This window comes from Equus przewalskii, chromosome 9 (genome assembly GCF_037783145.1).
Source record: "Equus przewalskii isolate Varuska chromosome 9, EquPr2, whole genome shotgun sequence".
Lineage (NCBI taxonomy): Eukaryota > Metazoa > Chordata > Mammalia > Perissodactyla > Equidae > Equus > Equus przewalskii.
In genome coordinates, this window is record NC_091839.1 from 25,231,235 (window position 1) to 25,247,531 (window position 16,297).

The 16,297-nt window shown below is 43.3% G+C and overlaps 1 protein-coding gene across 31 annotated transcripts in view; it reads right to left on the reverse strand.

Annotated features, from left to right (window-relative positions):
- Positions 1-4,492: 4,492 nt before the first annotated feature.
- PEG3 (paternally expressed 3) overlaps positions 4,493-16,297 on the reverse strand; it is a 32,326-nt gene continuing 20,521 nt past the window's right edge. For all 31 annotated transcript variants that reach the window (XM_008535676.2, XM_070558719.1, XM_008535679.2 and 28 more), the window contains 3 exons: positions 12,983-13,085; positions 12,079-12,171; positions 4,493-11,903 (listed from right to left, as the gene is read on the reverse strand). In XM_008535676.2, the coding sequence (XP_008533898.1) occupies positions 8,023-11,903; positions 12,079-12,171; positions 12,983-13,085 (4,077 nt within the window). In that variant the 3' untranslated portion in view covers positions 4,493-8,022. The remainder of the gene's footprint in view (positions 11,904-12,078; positions 12,172-12,982; positions 13,086-16,297) is intronic.

Sequence of the window (16,297 nt, forward strand, 5' to 3'; positions counted from 1 at the left end):
GCTACCTTTCCCAGTCCTCATGGGCTGGTTTTGACTGCGAGAGATCTTCACTGTCCAGCAATTCTCGATTTGATGCAGATAGAGACCAACTCCTCAGGGAGCCCCAGTTGAGCCTCCAGATACATGACTGTAACTGCATGCATGACCCTGGGCAAGACAGCAGAACATCCCATCTGGGCCCAACCCAGACTGCAGAAGTGTGAGCAAATACCTGACTGTTGGTTGCTATTTTAAGTCATTAAGCTTTGGAATTGTTACATGACAAGACATAACCAAAATAAGCAGTAACCGGCCAACCTCAGTTATCACCATCATCCTCTTTTTGCCTATTTGTCTAGTGGTAAGAGGAACACCAGAAAGCTAGAGGACAGTCTCAGCATCCAGTTCTACGGAACTACTGTATCTCCTGCTGGAAAAATTGCCTTGGGTGGTAAAACTTCTAAATCAACAGAGTTCCTGGTGGCAGGAATAGAAAGCTAGAATTTTCAGAGCGGGTAATTCAATATAATGGAAAGAAGTACACCTCTGTTTCAATTCTTTGCTCCTGGAGTTTTGTGTTCCAACCATGGACACATTGTAGGTTTGGGGCATATATCACATCTGGCAAAACAGCTTTCCAATGTCAGAAGGTGATATCTCTCATTGAAGACCACAGCCGAGTTTTTCTTAGGATATATCACTGTTTTATAGAAATTATGGGGGGTAGGGGTGGGATATGTCAGTGGGAAGAGAATTCCTTGGTTACCAGCAATGTATTGTCCTTTACTGTGGTATAGTGATTGCACTAATGCCCCCAATTCTTCACTCCTGCCTGTATCTATACCCTTTGTCATGTGGCTTTAGAATTCCTCTGCTAAAGGTGGAGTATATTCCCCACCCCAGGTGACTTGCTTTGGCCAATAGAATGAGGTGAAAGTGACAGTATACCAGTTCCAAGTCTAGGCCTCAAGAGGCCTTGTGTATTTTCACTTGTTCTCTTGCACTTCTGCCATCACCATAAGGAGGTGGTCCACTAGTCTCAGGAGGATGAGAGACGCAGATGAGAGCCTCCCACCCCTAGCTATAACTAGCCAACATTAGCTGACAGCCAACCAATCCCCAGGGATCTGAATGAGCCCACTCAAGGTAAGCAGAGCCACCTAGCTAATCCTGAGTTGACCCTAGATGCGTGAGAAATAAACGCATATTGTGTGTCATTGAGGTTTGTGTTTACTTGTCATGCAGCATTATTGTGATTGATAACTGCTACATGTGGTACATAAGTGCTATGCGAAGCATCCAGTAAGCCCACAGATGTTGAGAAGAGACTAGTGGGCAGGGAAGGAAAAATCTAAATCCAGAACAAGTCTCTGTTCCACTGAGGATAAAATATTGCCCTAGGATGCAAGGGGCTCGGTGTGATCACCTGCCCCAGACATCTGGCTGGTGTTAGGGGTGGATATAGTACAAGTTCTGGCTTCTTTGTCACTCATGCCTTCCCAGGGTAGGAATGACTTAAACCAAGTGAAAAATATGGAAGGTCTAACTAAGAGATGCATAGCCCAGTTCTCAGGAGTTGGCTTGCCTGCAGCCAGCATGTGACATCATAATTGCTCTTCACCTTGCAATGTTCCAGTCCCCAAGAATGTGTTTTTTAGATGCAACATCCACTAGTCCTTGTAAGGTTTGTTTGTCAACAAATGGATTGTTTATGTAAAAAGCTGAAGGGCCCTTTTCAGCAGGCTAGGTGGAAGGCAGGACTGTTATATATAGCACAGTCCTTCCTCAAGGGTCCCTGGACTCTCCTTTAAGTGGCCTCTCTATAAACTGATTCAGGAGGTTGTGACTCTAGTATAGTGGCCCTAGTCTAACACTTTCAGACCTAGACTTTGGCTTACTTTGTTATATAAGTCACTTTGGGGACATCACAGCCAAGAATCTGTGTCAGAACTCCCCCCAGGATCTGATTACACCAGGCACGCTTCCTATGAGAAGTGGCCCCCTTTTCAATACCCAGCTTCCTCCCATTGCCATGGAGATATCTTTCAACTGCTGCCCCCTCACCCCCACCCCAGGCAGCCCCTTCAACTTGCCCTTGTGTGGGAATGAAGTGGTAAAATGAGGAGTATTTCAAAGGGTCTGGAGCTTCAGAGTCATCTCAATCTTCCCAAGTCTCCTAGATACAACCACTCTGATCACTAGGCTCCTGTTTCCCTAGGGCTGCCTAAACTGTGCATATTAGGAAGAAGGCAAGACTATGGATTTAAGTGATAAGTCAGTGACCTTCAGGATCAAGGTGTTTGTGAAAACCCTACTGGACCACCAGTCTTGACATTCTTCAGTCTTTGGATTTGTCTATGCCAGCAGCTGTCAAGGAAACAGCAGCTTCGCCCCAGGAAACAGATGACTCCGATGACTGACCATAGCAATAAGTAGGTATTTTATTGCCACATGCCTTGGTCTTCTAGTTTCCCATCCCAAGGCCCAATATTGAATTCAAAGTATCCCACATTTCTCTCAGGGTTTATCTCCAACTCATTCCCTGGTATCAATTTCTGTATCAGTTATGGCTCTTTTTGGTTGCAAATAACAAACTCTGGCCAAGTAAAGCAAATAAGGAATAGATTGGAAGGACACTGGGTAACTCAGAGAATCAAAGGGAGAACTCAACAATCAAGCCTCCCGAAGGACAGTTACCTGAACACTATGGCTATCTCTGTAGCAGGAACTAATAATGGTCAGCACTGCCACTGGAATGACTTCTGTGTGTCCTCCTTCTTGGGGAGCCCGACTGGCAGCAGGCTCAGCCTTTGGTTGGGGAAGGGCAGGGTACTGTGGCTTTCCCCCAAGAAATGAGTGGTCCCCAAAAAGTGGAAGGGATTTGGTGCTGGTGAGAAGAGCAAAAACCACACCAATAACAAGGCCAGCTCATGTGGAAGGGGGGTTATTTTAACGATGCAGGAGTTGTTAGGGCCCCAAGGGTAGGCAGTTCAGCTAGGATCCACAGGCACTGGGGTGGGTGAGGCACCAGGAACCAAGCTTCCCTGTGGTCATGTGGCCTTACTGTGGGTCTGTCTGTTCATCAGCACATCCAGCCCCAACCTATATGACCATCCAGGAAGGCCTTAATCTAAGTCTGACTGGACCCTGGGAACCCGTGAGCATGTCAGCTGACGCTGGGGAGGGGTCAGATCTCATGGACTAAACACGGTGGTAGGGGCACAGTCGCCCCTACAACTGAGGTGTGGGTGGAGGAAGGAATTCTCCAAGAGTCTAAGTGCTGGTCAGGCAACACCAAATGACCCTCACTTCATTCCCTTCCTCTACTTCCTTTCATAATATACTCTTCAAGAAATCAACCTTAAAGAACTGACTCTCTTACTCTGACCTACCTGATGCCCCTTGATCACAGAAAAACCATCAAAGCTGTGCAAAGAGATGCCACAAGAGAGAACTGTAATTCAATGGGCTTTCGTTTTAATTTAAAGTTCTAAGAATTTGAAAGAATGCAGGACTCTGCCACTCTGTCAAGTTCCAGAGTAGTAAGAATCAAAATGATGAGGACATTTTTTATCATAAGAGTAGAATCCAATCACTTCAGTGACGTGCAGAGGATTAGAAGGGTGTCAAGTATGTGATCATCTCCTTTGTGCCATGGAGTCAGGGACACAGCAATCCCAAACTGGGTACCTGCAACCTTCAACGGTAGCCAACTGAGATCCAGTCAGCAACCTGGCCGAAATCTATGGACATGACGGAATTACAAGCATGTTTAAAAATTATCTCCCAATTGATCTAGAATGACAATCTGCCAAACTGCCTGAGATGTTCCTGGGGGTGAAGTTAGATTAAAACAAGGGAAATTACTCTCATGAGAAGCACCTTTGAACCTTGAGGGAGAGTTAAGAGTTAAGAGACTCTAAACCATAGTATTAACATTATGTTAAGGGATCATCCTTGTTTGTGCTTTTTTGTTTGAGAGAATCTCATATTTAAAGATTTAATTTTTCCTTTTTCTCCCCAAAGCCCCCCAGTACACAGTTGTATATTTTTAGTTGTGGGTCCTTCTAGTTGTGGCATATGGGACGCTGCCTCAGCATGGCTTGACAAGTGGTGCCATGTCCATGCCCAGGATCCGAACTGGTAAAACCCTGGGCTGTGGAAGTGGAGCGCGTGAACTTAACCACTCGGCCACAGGGCCGGCCCCAGAATCTCATATTTAAATGAGATTAAAATTAAAAATGCCGACTCAAGTAACTGAAATATACATGTGGCTATTATCAAGTTTAAAAACACTATTGGAATATATTTTAATTTCATAAGTACAGCTAAAAATGTGGAATCATGTAGTATTAAAAGACCTCTTAAAAGTAATTGTTAAAATATGCAATACATAAAAATGGAATAAGATTTCTAAGGCAAACTTAAAGGCTTTGTTTGGATTTATAATTTTAACAAAAAACTGTATTTAACAACCCCACACACTTAAAATGGACAAAAGAAGAGAAATATCTTATTTTTAACTTTATTTTTATTGTTGACACTATTACAGATAGATAGAACGACCACAACCATATTAACAAACCAAAAACCTGTGCACAGAAACAAGATGATGAAAACATATCAAGATGTTAACCACAGTCTCTGGATGATGAAAATATGGGCGAGTTTCTCTTCTATGCTTCTGCAACTTCAAAGTTTCTATAATGAACACGTACTGTGTTTATAATGGAAATATATGTAATAAAGGTGGATTACCAAAACACTATGATGAAGACCATTCAAGGAAACCGAGACAAAATATTTAACCATAATCCCACAACAACCACACAACTATTTCTTAATTGTTTTCCACATTCCTTCCCATCTTTGACTCTATGCATACTTATCATTAACGCCCTCATAACACAGACTGGTGCACAGATCGAGATGTTAACAGCAGTTGTTGTTGGGTGTTGGGAATATGGGTGAATTTCTTTTCTTCTACCTTACTGAATTTCCAAAGTTTGCTATGAGTATGTATTATATTTGTAATGGAAAAATACATACATAAGATTTAATACCAAAACACCAAAGATCATTCAGGGAATTTGAGACAAAATATTTAACCATAATCCCACAATGACAACACTATTTTAATTATTTTCCATTTTTTTTTCATTTTAGACTTTATGCATACATATTTAACACTGTTATAATCACAAGCTTGTGCACTAAAACAAGACGGAGGAAATCGATCAAGATGTTAATAGTAGTTGTTGGGTGTTGGGAATATGGGTAACTTTTTTTTCTTTTTTAATTTACTGTATTTTCCAATTTTTCTTCTGGGTACATATTATGCTTGTAATAGAAACAAACATAATAAACTTTGTTACCAGAACACTATCATAAGGAGCATCTGAAAACATTAAGATGAAAGTGTTTAATCATAATTTCACAAAGGTAACATAACAGCTATTCTGAATACACATTTTGACAGTTATAATCATAAACCTGTGCACAGAAACAAGAATAAACAACATATTGAACAGTATATCTGTCTTTGGATGGTGGGAACATGGATTTTTTTCCTCCACTTTTCTGTATTTTCCACATGTCTGCTAATGAGTTTGAATTATGTTCACAATGGAAACGTGATTATAAACTTTTTAGTAACACTACCATAAAGAACATCCAAGGAATTTAAGAAAATAACGCTCAACTATAAGCCTACAACAACAACACAACAGCTTTTGACTATAAGCATACATTTTTAAACAGTTATAATTGTAGTATAAATATAATTCTGTGTCCTGCTTTTTCCACTTAATATTCTGTAAATATATTTCCACGTTGCTACATAACTCTTCATGATTATCATTTTTAAACAGCTGCATGAGTCCACAATATGTTGACTTATCTTTCTCCTATTGTTTGGGATTTAAGTTGTTCCTGATTTTTCACTAACCTAAGGTTGGAACAGACACCCTGGCATTTGGCAAGCTACTTTCTGAAAAGGTTCCACCAACTAATACCACCAACAGTGATGAACCCAAGTTCACCCCAACGACGTCAACACGGGCTCCCATCTCAAGAGCCCTGGTCTGATGTGGGGCCCCACTGCTCCTGTTTCCCAGATGTCTGTCCCAACCTCAGGTCTTTCTATGCAGCTGGCCCTCATCTACACCATGCCATCAAAAAGGCCCCTTCTAAACTGCCCAGAACATGCTGCTCAATTGATTCCTTCTCACCAGCCTGGCCTTCCAATCCCTGCTTCCGATGTCGCCTTCTGTCTGCTTCCTCACCCTCCTTGGGCTGGTGACGGATTAGGACTCCCTTCTTTGGCTTACTCATTTCTGCCTCACTCTCAGCCATACAGCCTCGCTCGACTTTGGCATTCCCTGCAGTCTGACACACGCTCCCCGAGCCCTAACTGTGCGGATCCAGGAGAGTGAGATTTAGACACATTCCAGGGATTTTAATTTTGCTTGCTCAAATTAACTGCTCTTATCTCTGCTCACTTAATCTACAGATTTGTTTTTAAAATTTTTTTTATTTTTATATATTTTTTTCCAGCCAACTCAAAGCCAAAAAATTTGGGAGGGGAAGCAAAAGGAACACAGGTAGTGCACAGAACAGGACACAGGAAACCTCAAGCTATGAGGCCACTTTGTGAGTAAGTAGAAACCCGAGGAAATCAGACAGACACAGCACTCTAATGGATAGCTCAGAAGTACTTAGGAGGGCTCAGAGGGGAAGGAACGGACAGTAACAAAACAAATTAAGGCTGCTGGGGAACCTGAGTCCATGTTAAGCTTGGGTTGACTGTAAAGAAAGCTTTTTTTAAAAAAAACTTTTTAAATGCAAGTTAGATATGGGGTTGAGGGTCAGAGAGGTAAAGACGAGAATTCAGCTGAGCGACAGAAAGCTCTAGGGAAACTAGCTCCTGGGCACCCAGGACGCAAACTGACTTGTGGCAGTACATACTATCAAAGCCACGTTCTACTTGTCACTTAAGGCAGGAAGCGCATAAAGCAAGTGATGAAAGTCGTCAGCCTGCAGCCATATTTACAACCCGAGAGCCTCTCCCCGGGGTTCTCAACCTTTATGAGGCACTACTGTGATCTAGTGATGGTTGCAGCCCACTCTTTAAAGGCAAAGACGTAAGATTTACAGGGAAAAGCTTCGGCTTTTGTGAATTCACTGTTGAACACATCAAGTTGGTTAAAAACAAAAAAGCAAAACTTGTTAATATTTTTGCATGAGAATCACCGCAAGGTACAATGTGGCAACTGATCAATTTGGGTCACAAAAGGCCAATCCACATGTAAAGGCTTACACAGCATTAGGTTTCAAAGTGTTGGTGTAGACAAAAGGGCTGAAAAGGAAGCTCAAAGTACTTCTCTTTTCAAACAGCAAAGAGTAATCAACATTTTATCTTTCATGCCTACACCTGGACAGGAATATTTAAGAGTAAGGAACAACACACAGTCAATTACTTAGAAGATACTGATGGGGTTCAAATAACGCACAATAAATCTTTCTCAGGATCTAAGATAGTTACAAATATATTCTAATTTGTTGCTCTCTTCCTCCTCCTCCAAAAAAAAAAATCAAAGAGTACCAGGTAAGGTACTTCTGCACAGTAAACTGTAACTATGTATCATATTAAATCAAAATATACGTGATTACTGTACTGCTAAGATTTGCTATTTTATATACGTCTCAGGAAACATTATATATAGGCTACAGGAGTTGATTGGGGCAATTTCTGTAGTGTTGAAAACCACGAAGGTTTTCCCTCAGTGTGATTACTCAAAGGGAAGGTAAGACGTGCTATGGCTTTCCCACATGCACACTAGATGTTTGATGGGGGAGAGCTAAGACAGAAGGAATCTCCACCTTCGGTTTCTTTTCAGTTTGAGTTGTCTGATGTTAAAAGTCAGGTGTAGACACGCCAAGGTATGTTTCCTTTTGACATTATTATGAGGTGGTTCGAATTCTCTGTGGTTTAGTAAGGGTCAAGTTCTAAGTGAAGGTTTTCTAAACTTGACACTTGTGTTCTCAGCCGGTATGGGTATTCTGGTGCCTAGCAAGGGACAGGCGATCATTGAAGAGTTGCCCGCAGACATCACATTTGAAGTACTTGTCATCAGCCCTGTCGTTGTCACTAGTGCTGGTGCTGGCATGTTCAGTGTAGTGTGAGCTTTCCCCATAGACATTTCCAGGCTCAAATATTATCACTCTGGCATGGGTTTTCAGGTGCTCGCCGTAGGCTGAAGTGGAAGCGAAGGTTTCTCCACATTCCCCACAGTCATAGTATGGTTCTTCAACCTGAATCTCTTGATCTTCACCTTCTTCTTCTGGGTCTTCGATCCCTGCCCCATCTGGCTCATCGGCGTCTCCCTCTGGCTCTTCAGCTCTTTCTTCTGGGTCTTCTATCCCTGCACCATCCGGTTCATCAGCATCCACGTTGGGCTGTTCGGCCTCTCCATTGGGCTGTTCGGCCTCCCCATTCGGCTCTGCAGCCTCCCCGTCTGGCCCTTCAGCTTCTCCATTGGGCTCAGCAGCCTCCACATTGGGCTCGGCGGCCTCTACCTCAGGCTCAGCAGCCTCCACCTCTGGCTCAGCTGCTTCTACATTTGACCCCTGGATCCTCAGAACTTCTCTTGGAACCAGGACATTGGCTTCAACTTCCTGGGCTGCTGCTGCTGCTTCTTCTTCTTCAAGATGAAGCTTCTGATGTTTAGTGAGAACTGTGCTATGAATAAAGGACTTCCCACAATCCTTGCACTCATAGAATGGTGAATCTCTTTTGGGGGGCTCAGCAATAAATGACGTGTGAAGAAAGGTGACCCCATAATCATAGGGCTCATCTTTCTCATGAATTCTCATGTGATCCCTAAGGTCTGACTGATTGAGGAAGGATTCTCCACATGTTTTACATTCATAGTGTTTCTCTTCGGTTTGACTTCTCTGAAACTCAGTGAGGGCTAAGCCTGGACTGACAGCCTCTTCACTTCTCTGGCCCTGCTCTGGTAAATCCTCTCCAGTATGAATTCTCATATGTTCGTTAAGGACAGAGCCATGAATGAAGTCTCGTCCACACACACAGCATTGAAGGGATGTCCCTGTAGGAGGATTCTTCTGTGAGGCGCGAGGCCTGTGTGGGTTAATGATCAAGGGTTGCATAAAAGGCTCATCATACCTCCTATGTCCAAAAAATTGATCTTGCTCATGGATTTTCTGATGCTCAAAAAGGAATGAGCTATGAACAAAAGATTCCCCACATGCCGGGCATTCAAAGAGCTGGTCTCCAATGGAATCTTTCTGATATTCGCTGACAGAATGGGTGTGAATTACAGAATGCGTGTACTCACAACTGTCGATGAGGTACTCTCTGCCATGAACTTTCTGATGGTCCTTAAGGTCTGCGCGATCTGCGAAGCCCAGCCCACAGTCCTTACAGCCATAGATTGTGTCTTCAGACTCATCTTGCTCATCCAGCTCATCCTGCTCATCTGGTTTGTCCTGCTGAGGCTCTCCCTGCTGAGGCCCATCAAGGCCTACACCCTGAATGACAGATCCTCCAAACAGGTTACCACCATGGAACTCCTCTCGGGCATAGATTTTCTGATGTGCACGGAGTTCTTCAGTGGTAGCAAAGGATTGCCCACACTCCTTACATTTCTTGCGCACTTGCTGTTCAGCATAACTTGTCTCTGATGGCTGTTCAGCAGGATTCATCTGTGCTGGCTGTTCAGCATAACTTGTCTGCGCTGGCTGTTCAGCATAACTCGTCTGAGGGTCAGTAGAGGCTAAGCTACGAATAACAGATCGTTCATAGTTTTTACTTCCAGATGGCTTCTTTCTATCATGAATCTTCTGATGCTCAGTGAGGTCAGAGTTACGAACAAAGGACTCTCCACACACTGGACACTCATAGAATTTCTCTCTAGGGCGAAATGTTTGATTTTCACCAAAACTTAGGGAGTGAATTACAGAGGTCTCATAGTTCCTACGCTCAATGTTTTTCTTCTTAGCACGAGCCTTCTGATGTTCGCGGACATTTGAGTTGACAACAGATGATTCGCCATCCTTCTTAAATTCACTGGATTCCTCTCCAGTAAGACTCTTCTGAGGTTTGGTATGGGACATACTGTGTATGACAGAGTCCTTGTAGCTGTTATTCTTATCCCCTTCATAAGGGTTCTGTCTGGCAGGAGTTTTTTGTTGCTTATCATGAAGGTCTGAGACATAAATGGAGGATTCTGCCTTCTCATTACATTCAATGAGTTCATTTCCGTCGCAACTTTTGGGAGGTCTGAAAGTGGCTAAGCTATGGATAACAGATCTCTCATATTTCTTTCTGTCAGAGGTATTCTCTCCAGCATAGACTTTCTGATGTTCGGTAACATTTGAGCTCTGAATGACAGACTCTGCAATCACTTTCAATTTATTGGGCCCTGCAGCACTGTGACTTTTCTGAGCTTCAGCAGAGGCTAAGCTATGGATAACAGATCTCTCATATGGTTTCCCCTCAGAGACGTTGTCTTTAATGGGAAATGTCTGGTTGTCATCAGGGTTAGAGCTAATGGTGAACGCCTTCTCGTCTTCCTCATTTTCAGGTGGTCTTGTTATAGTATGACTCTTCTGAGATTCAGTGAAGGACAGACCATGAAAGACAGACTTCTCATACCCCCTGCCTTCATAGAGGTGCTTTCGAGAATGAATTTTCTGATGCACATTGAGGTCTGAGCTTTTCCTAAAGGCATCTCCACCATCTTTAAAGTCATAGAACTTCTCTTTTGAGTAAGTTTTCTGACGCCTTTTAAGGGACTGACCAGGAATAAAGGTTTCCTCACACACTTTACCCTTCTTTTCAAATAGGTTCCCTCTAGTATGGATCTTCTGATGTTCTTTCAGGGATGAGCTGTGGCGGAAGGTCTCCCCACACACCTTACATTCGTACATTTTCTCTTTACCATACATTTTCTGAAGCTCACTAAGGGTTGGGCTGAGTTTAAAGGCCTCCCCACGATCATTATCTTTGTCGTTTCTACCATGGATTTTCTGGTGGTCAATCAGGGCAGAACTATGAAGGAAGGTTTCCTTACACACCTTACATTCATAGAATTTATCTTTTCCATATATTTTCTGAAGCTCACTAAAGGTCGGGCTAGGCATGAAGGGCTCCTCATACTCCTCATCCTTACATTCTGAGAAATACTCTCTAGCATGAATTTTCCGATGTTCAGCAAGAGCGGCACTCTTATTGAAGGTTTCCCCACACTCCTTACATTCAAAGCGTTTCCCTCCAGCCTGACTTTTCTGAACCTCACTGACAGCCACGCTATGAATAAAGGATTCACCATACTCATAGAGATTCTCTCTAGTGTGCATGATCTGATGTTCGACAAATTCAGAAATCACACTGAAAGGCCTCCCACACTCATCACACACATAGGGCATTGCCCCAAAATCAAGCGGCTGCGATTCAGTGAAAGAGGGGGAGCTAAGACTGCTCATGCTCATGGCTTTTCTCATATCATTACATTCAAAGGGTCTCTTCCTTGGATAGCCCTTCTGATCATGAATTGAGCCCTGCCCATCTGTGTCAAAATGATAGCGCCTTTTTCTTTCAAGAACTCTCTTTCTGGAAACAAGGTGTGAGTTAAAATTAAAGCCTCCCCCAAAAGCATTCCCTTCATAGCCCCTCTCCTGAATCACTGATTCCCTCTTGTTGAATGAAACTTCTTTCCAACCATTGTCTGGCCTTCTGGGGAATCTCTGTGACCGATCATTAGATTCCCTCGCCCTTCCTGATTTGGAGTTGCGCGAAACATCCTTGATGAACTTTTCCATTATCACCCCATGGGAAGATTCATCTTCACAAATTCCGCGACGATGAGTTGACTTTTTGGTTTCAGGCATAGTTTTCAGACCTGAAAAGAAACCCCAAATATAAATACTCCCTGGTCCCCATACCTGTGCAAAATAACAGTGGGACTTCTGTGATGGTGGTGTGAATGTAAAATATAAAAGGTTTGTCAATATGTATACCTAGCTCCCAATGCATTTATTAAAGTGGCCACTACACATGATTTGCCTAGTGCCTACCTCGACTGGTGCTTGGGTAGGCATTTCTCTTTGACCTCGACGAATGCCCTTGTGTCATGTGGGAGTGGCCATCGTCTTCGGCAAGCTGAACCCCTGTTCACAAGAATAGTACAACAGCTCAGCTCATACTCCAGTTGGGGACCAGGAATTATCACCATAAATTGATGTCCTTCTCTCAGCCACTAAATATGAAGAAGCCCACATCTAACTCTTTGGATGTCTTCTATTTACAATCTTATTTCCTTAGTATTCATTCCTTAGTCCATTCTAGTCTGAATTTTAATTAATTCTCCTGACGGTACTTGGAAATTTGTATGACAACCTCCACATGTCCCTAAATTCAGGGCATCCTATTGGGTCTTCACCTTCTCATAACCACCTGTTAAATCTTGACATCCTCTTTTTTACTGGCTTCCATGGTTTTCCTCCTATCTATTGACTGCTTTCTCCACCTGTTCTCCAAACACCAAAGCTCCTCAAGGCTCCACCGCCTTACACAATACTCTCGTACAGCTCTCTCCCCCCAGTGCCAAACCTGCATAGCCAACTGCCTACTATGACTTGAGTTAGACATCTTCTAGGAGTCCCAACTGGAACTCAGTATCCCATCCTAAATGTGTATTTAAAAATCTCCCCTGTCACCACTCTTGAAAAAGTACCAACTCTGTGGCAAGCGCCATCTCCCTGTTCTCCCCAACTCCATACAGTATATTCTTCATCCAATGACAGAGTGATTTCTTAAAAACACAGATCTCATCATTTACTACTCTGCTTAAATCTTTCAAAGGCTTTTCGTTACCCTTAAGCACAAACATATTAACACGGACTCTAATATCCTGAAAAGAATAAGGTGACAAAATGCTCTAATGAGTGGATTTGGAGTGACTGAGAAGCAGCTGCTTACCCAGTGAGAGCAGCTTCCTGTAGTTCTCCATGTTATCTTGAATTGGGTTCTGAGGCTTCCTGTCCTCAGTAAGGTCCACAACGTCCTGGTAGGACACTGCATCCTAAAAGAGCAAACACAGATCTCTCAATGGAGTTTGTTCCCACCAGCATCCAAAGAGAGAAGAACGCTGGCGAAAAGGGAGCTACACATACAAAGCTGTGTAGAAAGTGCTCACAGCGTTTGGGGCTCGGAGTGATCCAAGTCAAGTTTTACTAGGGACCTACTTTGTACCTACCTTGGCGCTATACTCTGAGGAAGATCCAAAAGACGTATGACACATATTCCTTGCCCTCATGCAGCTTATAATTTGGTTGGAGAGAAAAGACTCATGAAACAATTAGAGAACAATAAACAATAAAGTGGGGTACAGATAATTAGTGCTAGGTGGGTTTAGCAGAAGGACAGTTCAGGGTGAGCTGGACTAGTGAGCAGAGGTTTTGTAGAGGGCCTAGCGGGGGGCCTGAAGTGCTGGGTAAGCCTTAACAGGGAGGGGGGTGGGGTGGTGGGGAAACTTCAATAGGCCAAATATCAACCACACATGGCAGAGCCGGGAACAAAAAGGAAATGCGTTTCACAGACCTCTGGTCAGGAAGTGGGACTGAAGCCTCTCTCCCTGGTCCGTGTCCTACGCACACCTCCACTGCACAAAATGGCTACACTGTGGGCTCTTTTAGGTGTGTGGAAGTTCCAAATAACCCAGGAGTAACTTTAAGCACTCAGTATCTTCATTTTTATAGCTGCCTGTTCTGCTTTACTGGATACTTCCCTAAAAAGAATTTAAAACTCCCTGCATTTTGCAGGAGTCTTCTACGCAGGATCTTACAGGACCTCTTCTTGTTGCTGCACTGTAACATCCCTGGCTTCAGGGACTTGTGGTCTGAGGTACTATGGGCCTGGAGACAGACTTGAGGAGGGAGATGGCACTGTGGGAAGCCCACAGGCTTTGGAGCCAGAGAAAACTCTAGGATCAAAGGAGGACTGCACCATTTGTAAGCTGTGCAACCTCAGAACAGAAATCTTTCTGAGCCTCACATTCTTCATCTGTAAAATGGAGAGAAGGGCATCAACCTGCCTTGCAAAATTGTGGGTGAGGGTTTTCTGCAATGTGATGTGTTGTGTAAATATTAACAAAAGCTATGTAAAAAAAATGTAAATTATTATTACGACACTATCAAGTAAAGATATTTTAGTATTAAATTTACTAAAGTTCCATTGCTGGAAAATGGCATGGACATTATAGCCATGTGGAAATGTAGCAGAAAAAGACAGTGCTTGCACAATTAAGTGCATCTCCTAATGAGCGAGATAAATAGGCACAGGAATTGGGATTTAAGAGGAAAGCCTCATTTAGGCAACTGCCAACGTCCAGTGATTAAAAAGCAAAACCAGTAACTAAAACTAAACAGAGTTTCAAAAACGAAACTCTTTCTAAATTAGGGCTGAGAAAATCTAGGACAACAAACAAGATACAAAAGCTCAGGAAGCATTGCAAAATCGGTACAACTACCGCACCATAAAGCTAAACCACATCCTTTCTCTTGCTCTCCTCCTGGAGAGCCAGAGCTCCAATGAGTTCAGGGGCGCACCAGTGCTTCCTGAGGCTGTGGCTCTGGCGGATTAGAATGAAGCAAAGACGGCGGGAAGCACAGCTGCTGTGTGAGCTCAGGGGGGAGCAGACCAGAGCTCCTATCTTCAGGGCTGGCAGAACTCAAATGAGGTCAAGAACTTGCGGGGCTGAGAGAGTCAGAGGGGTCACCATCCCTAGCGTTGACCCCAAGGACAATGGCAAAAGGGGAGGAGTGTTTTTCATATCTTTCTCTCTATTTGCCTAATCTGAGTAAAATAAATGTACATTAAATTTTGAACTATGTTGTTCCTATGGGAAAAAGAATGATGCTTTGATTTACAATTCACTTAATCAATGCAAATTGGTAGCTCTAAAGCAGTTGTTCACTTTGTACTTGTAATCAACAATGATATCTAAATTTGCACCAGCTGCAACCAAGTTCCACTTGAATGAATGGGAGTCTGGAGAACAGAGCTAGCACAGTTTCATTTCTACAACATGACCTATACATGCGAACAATTATGCAAAAAGATGATGAGAATTTTCTGTTTTGCACACCCCCAAAATGTAATTTATACCTTCTGCTGCTGCTATTTCTACCATACTGAGTCAGTAGGAATCAGTGACTTCCAGGCTTACGGACACAGGGCCAACTCTTTACAGTGCCAAGGAAGGGCATTTAAAGGGCTAAACAAAGAAGAAATCTGACTACCAATGTCCTATCATCTTCATTTCATAAAACAGTATTTTGACACCTCAAAAATAAGGACACTCGCATTTCTCATTTCTCCACAGGTCAATAAAAATTCAGTCACCAGCTCAGAGGGCAGTGTTCAGAAAGCACTAATATCATGGCTGACCGCCTTCGCGGGCAGCAAATGCAGACCAAAGAGGCTCCTTGTTCAAAATCAAGTTTAAGAAAGTTTCTACGATTTATATTTTTATCTGGATTCCTAAAATTTTGGCCAATTTGGTTTCACCAAATAAGAAACCAAAATTAGTGACAAACTAAGTGTGTCACAAACTTAGGGTATTTCCCTGTGACAACAAAGACATAACCCCCATTCAGGCTAGAGGACCTGGGTCACCTTTGGCCCTGCCCAATTTATTCCACATGCTCTCCCCAGTCAGTTACTGCTGCTGCAGAATCTCTGCTTTCAACATCTGGACACCACCCAACCCTCCTTCTCATACACAACTGCAGTCCTTGCTTGCCTCCTGGACAGAGGACAAATGACAGTTTTCAGGGCAGAATTCAACGCCCTCCATCATCTGACCCTACCTTATAAATCCCAATGCAGGAACGATTATTAACACATCCTGGTGTATGGGGAACAGACTCAAGCTCTCTGTTCAGCTACAGGACACTGCGCCCAAGCCCAGCTATGCTTCCAGGCAGCCTTACACCTCCTGCCCTTTTTGTTGTAGCCAGTCTGGCCTGGCTTCAGCTCCTTCTCCAGGGCCTTTTCCTGGGCTCTCTCAAATGCCTAGGATCCCCTCATCCCAACCTTTGCCTGGCCAATGCTCCTGCCTTTCAGGCATCAGGTGTTAAGTGCCTTAAAGACATTTCCTTTCAAATCCCAACAAGACCTCTCTGACAATTTCTTGTTAACCCTCTATCTTTCCTTAAGAGCACTTTGAACAGTCAGCAGTCACATACAATACCTGTATACAGACAGATTTGTGTGACTGTTGGATGCCCTTCG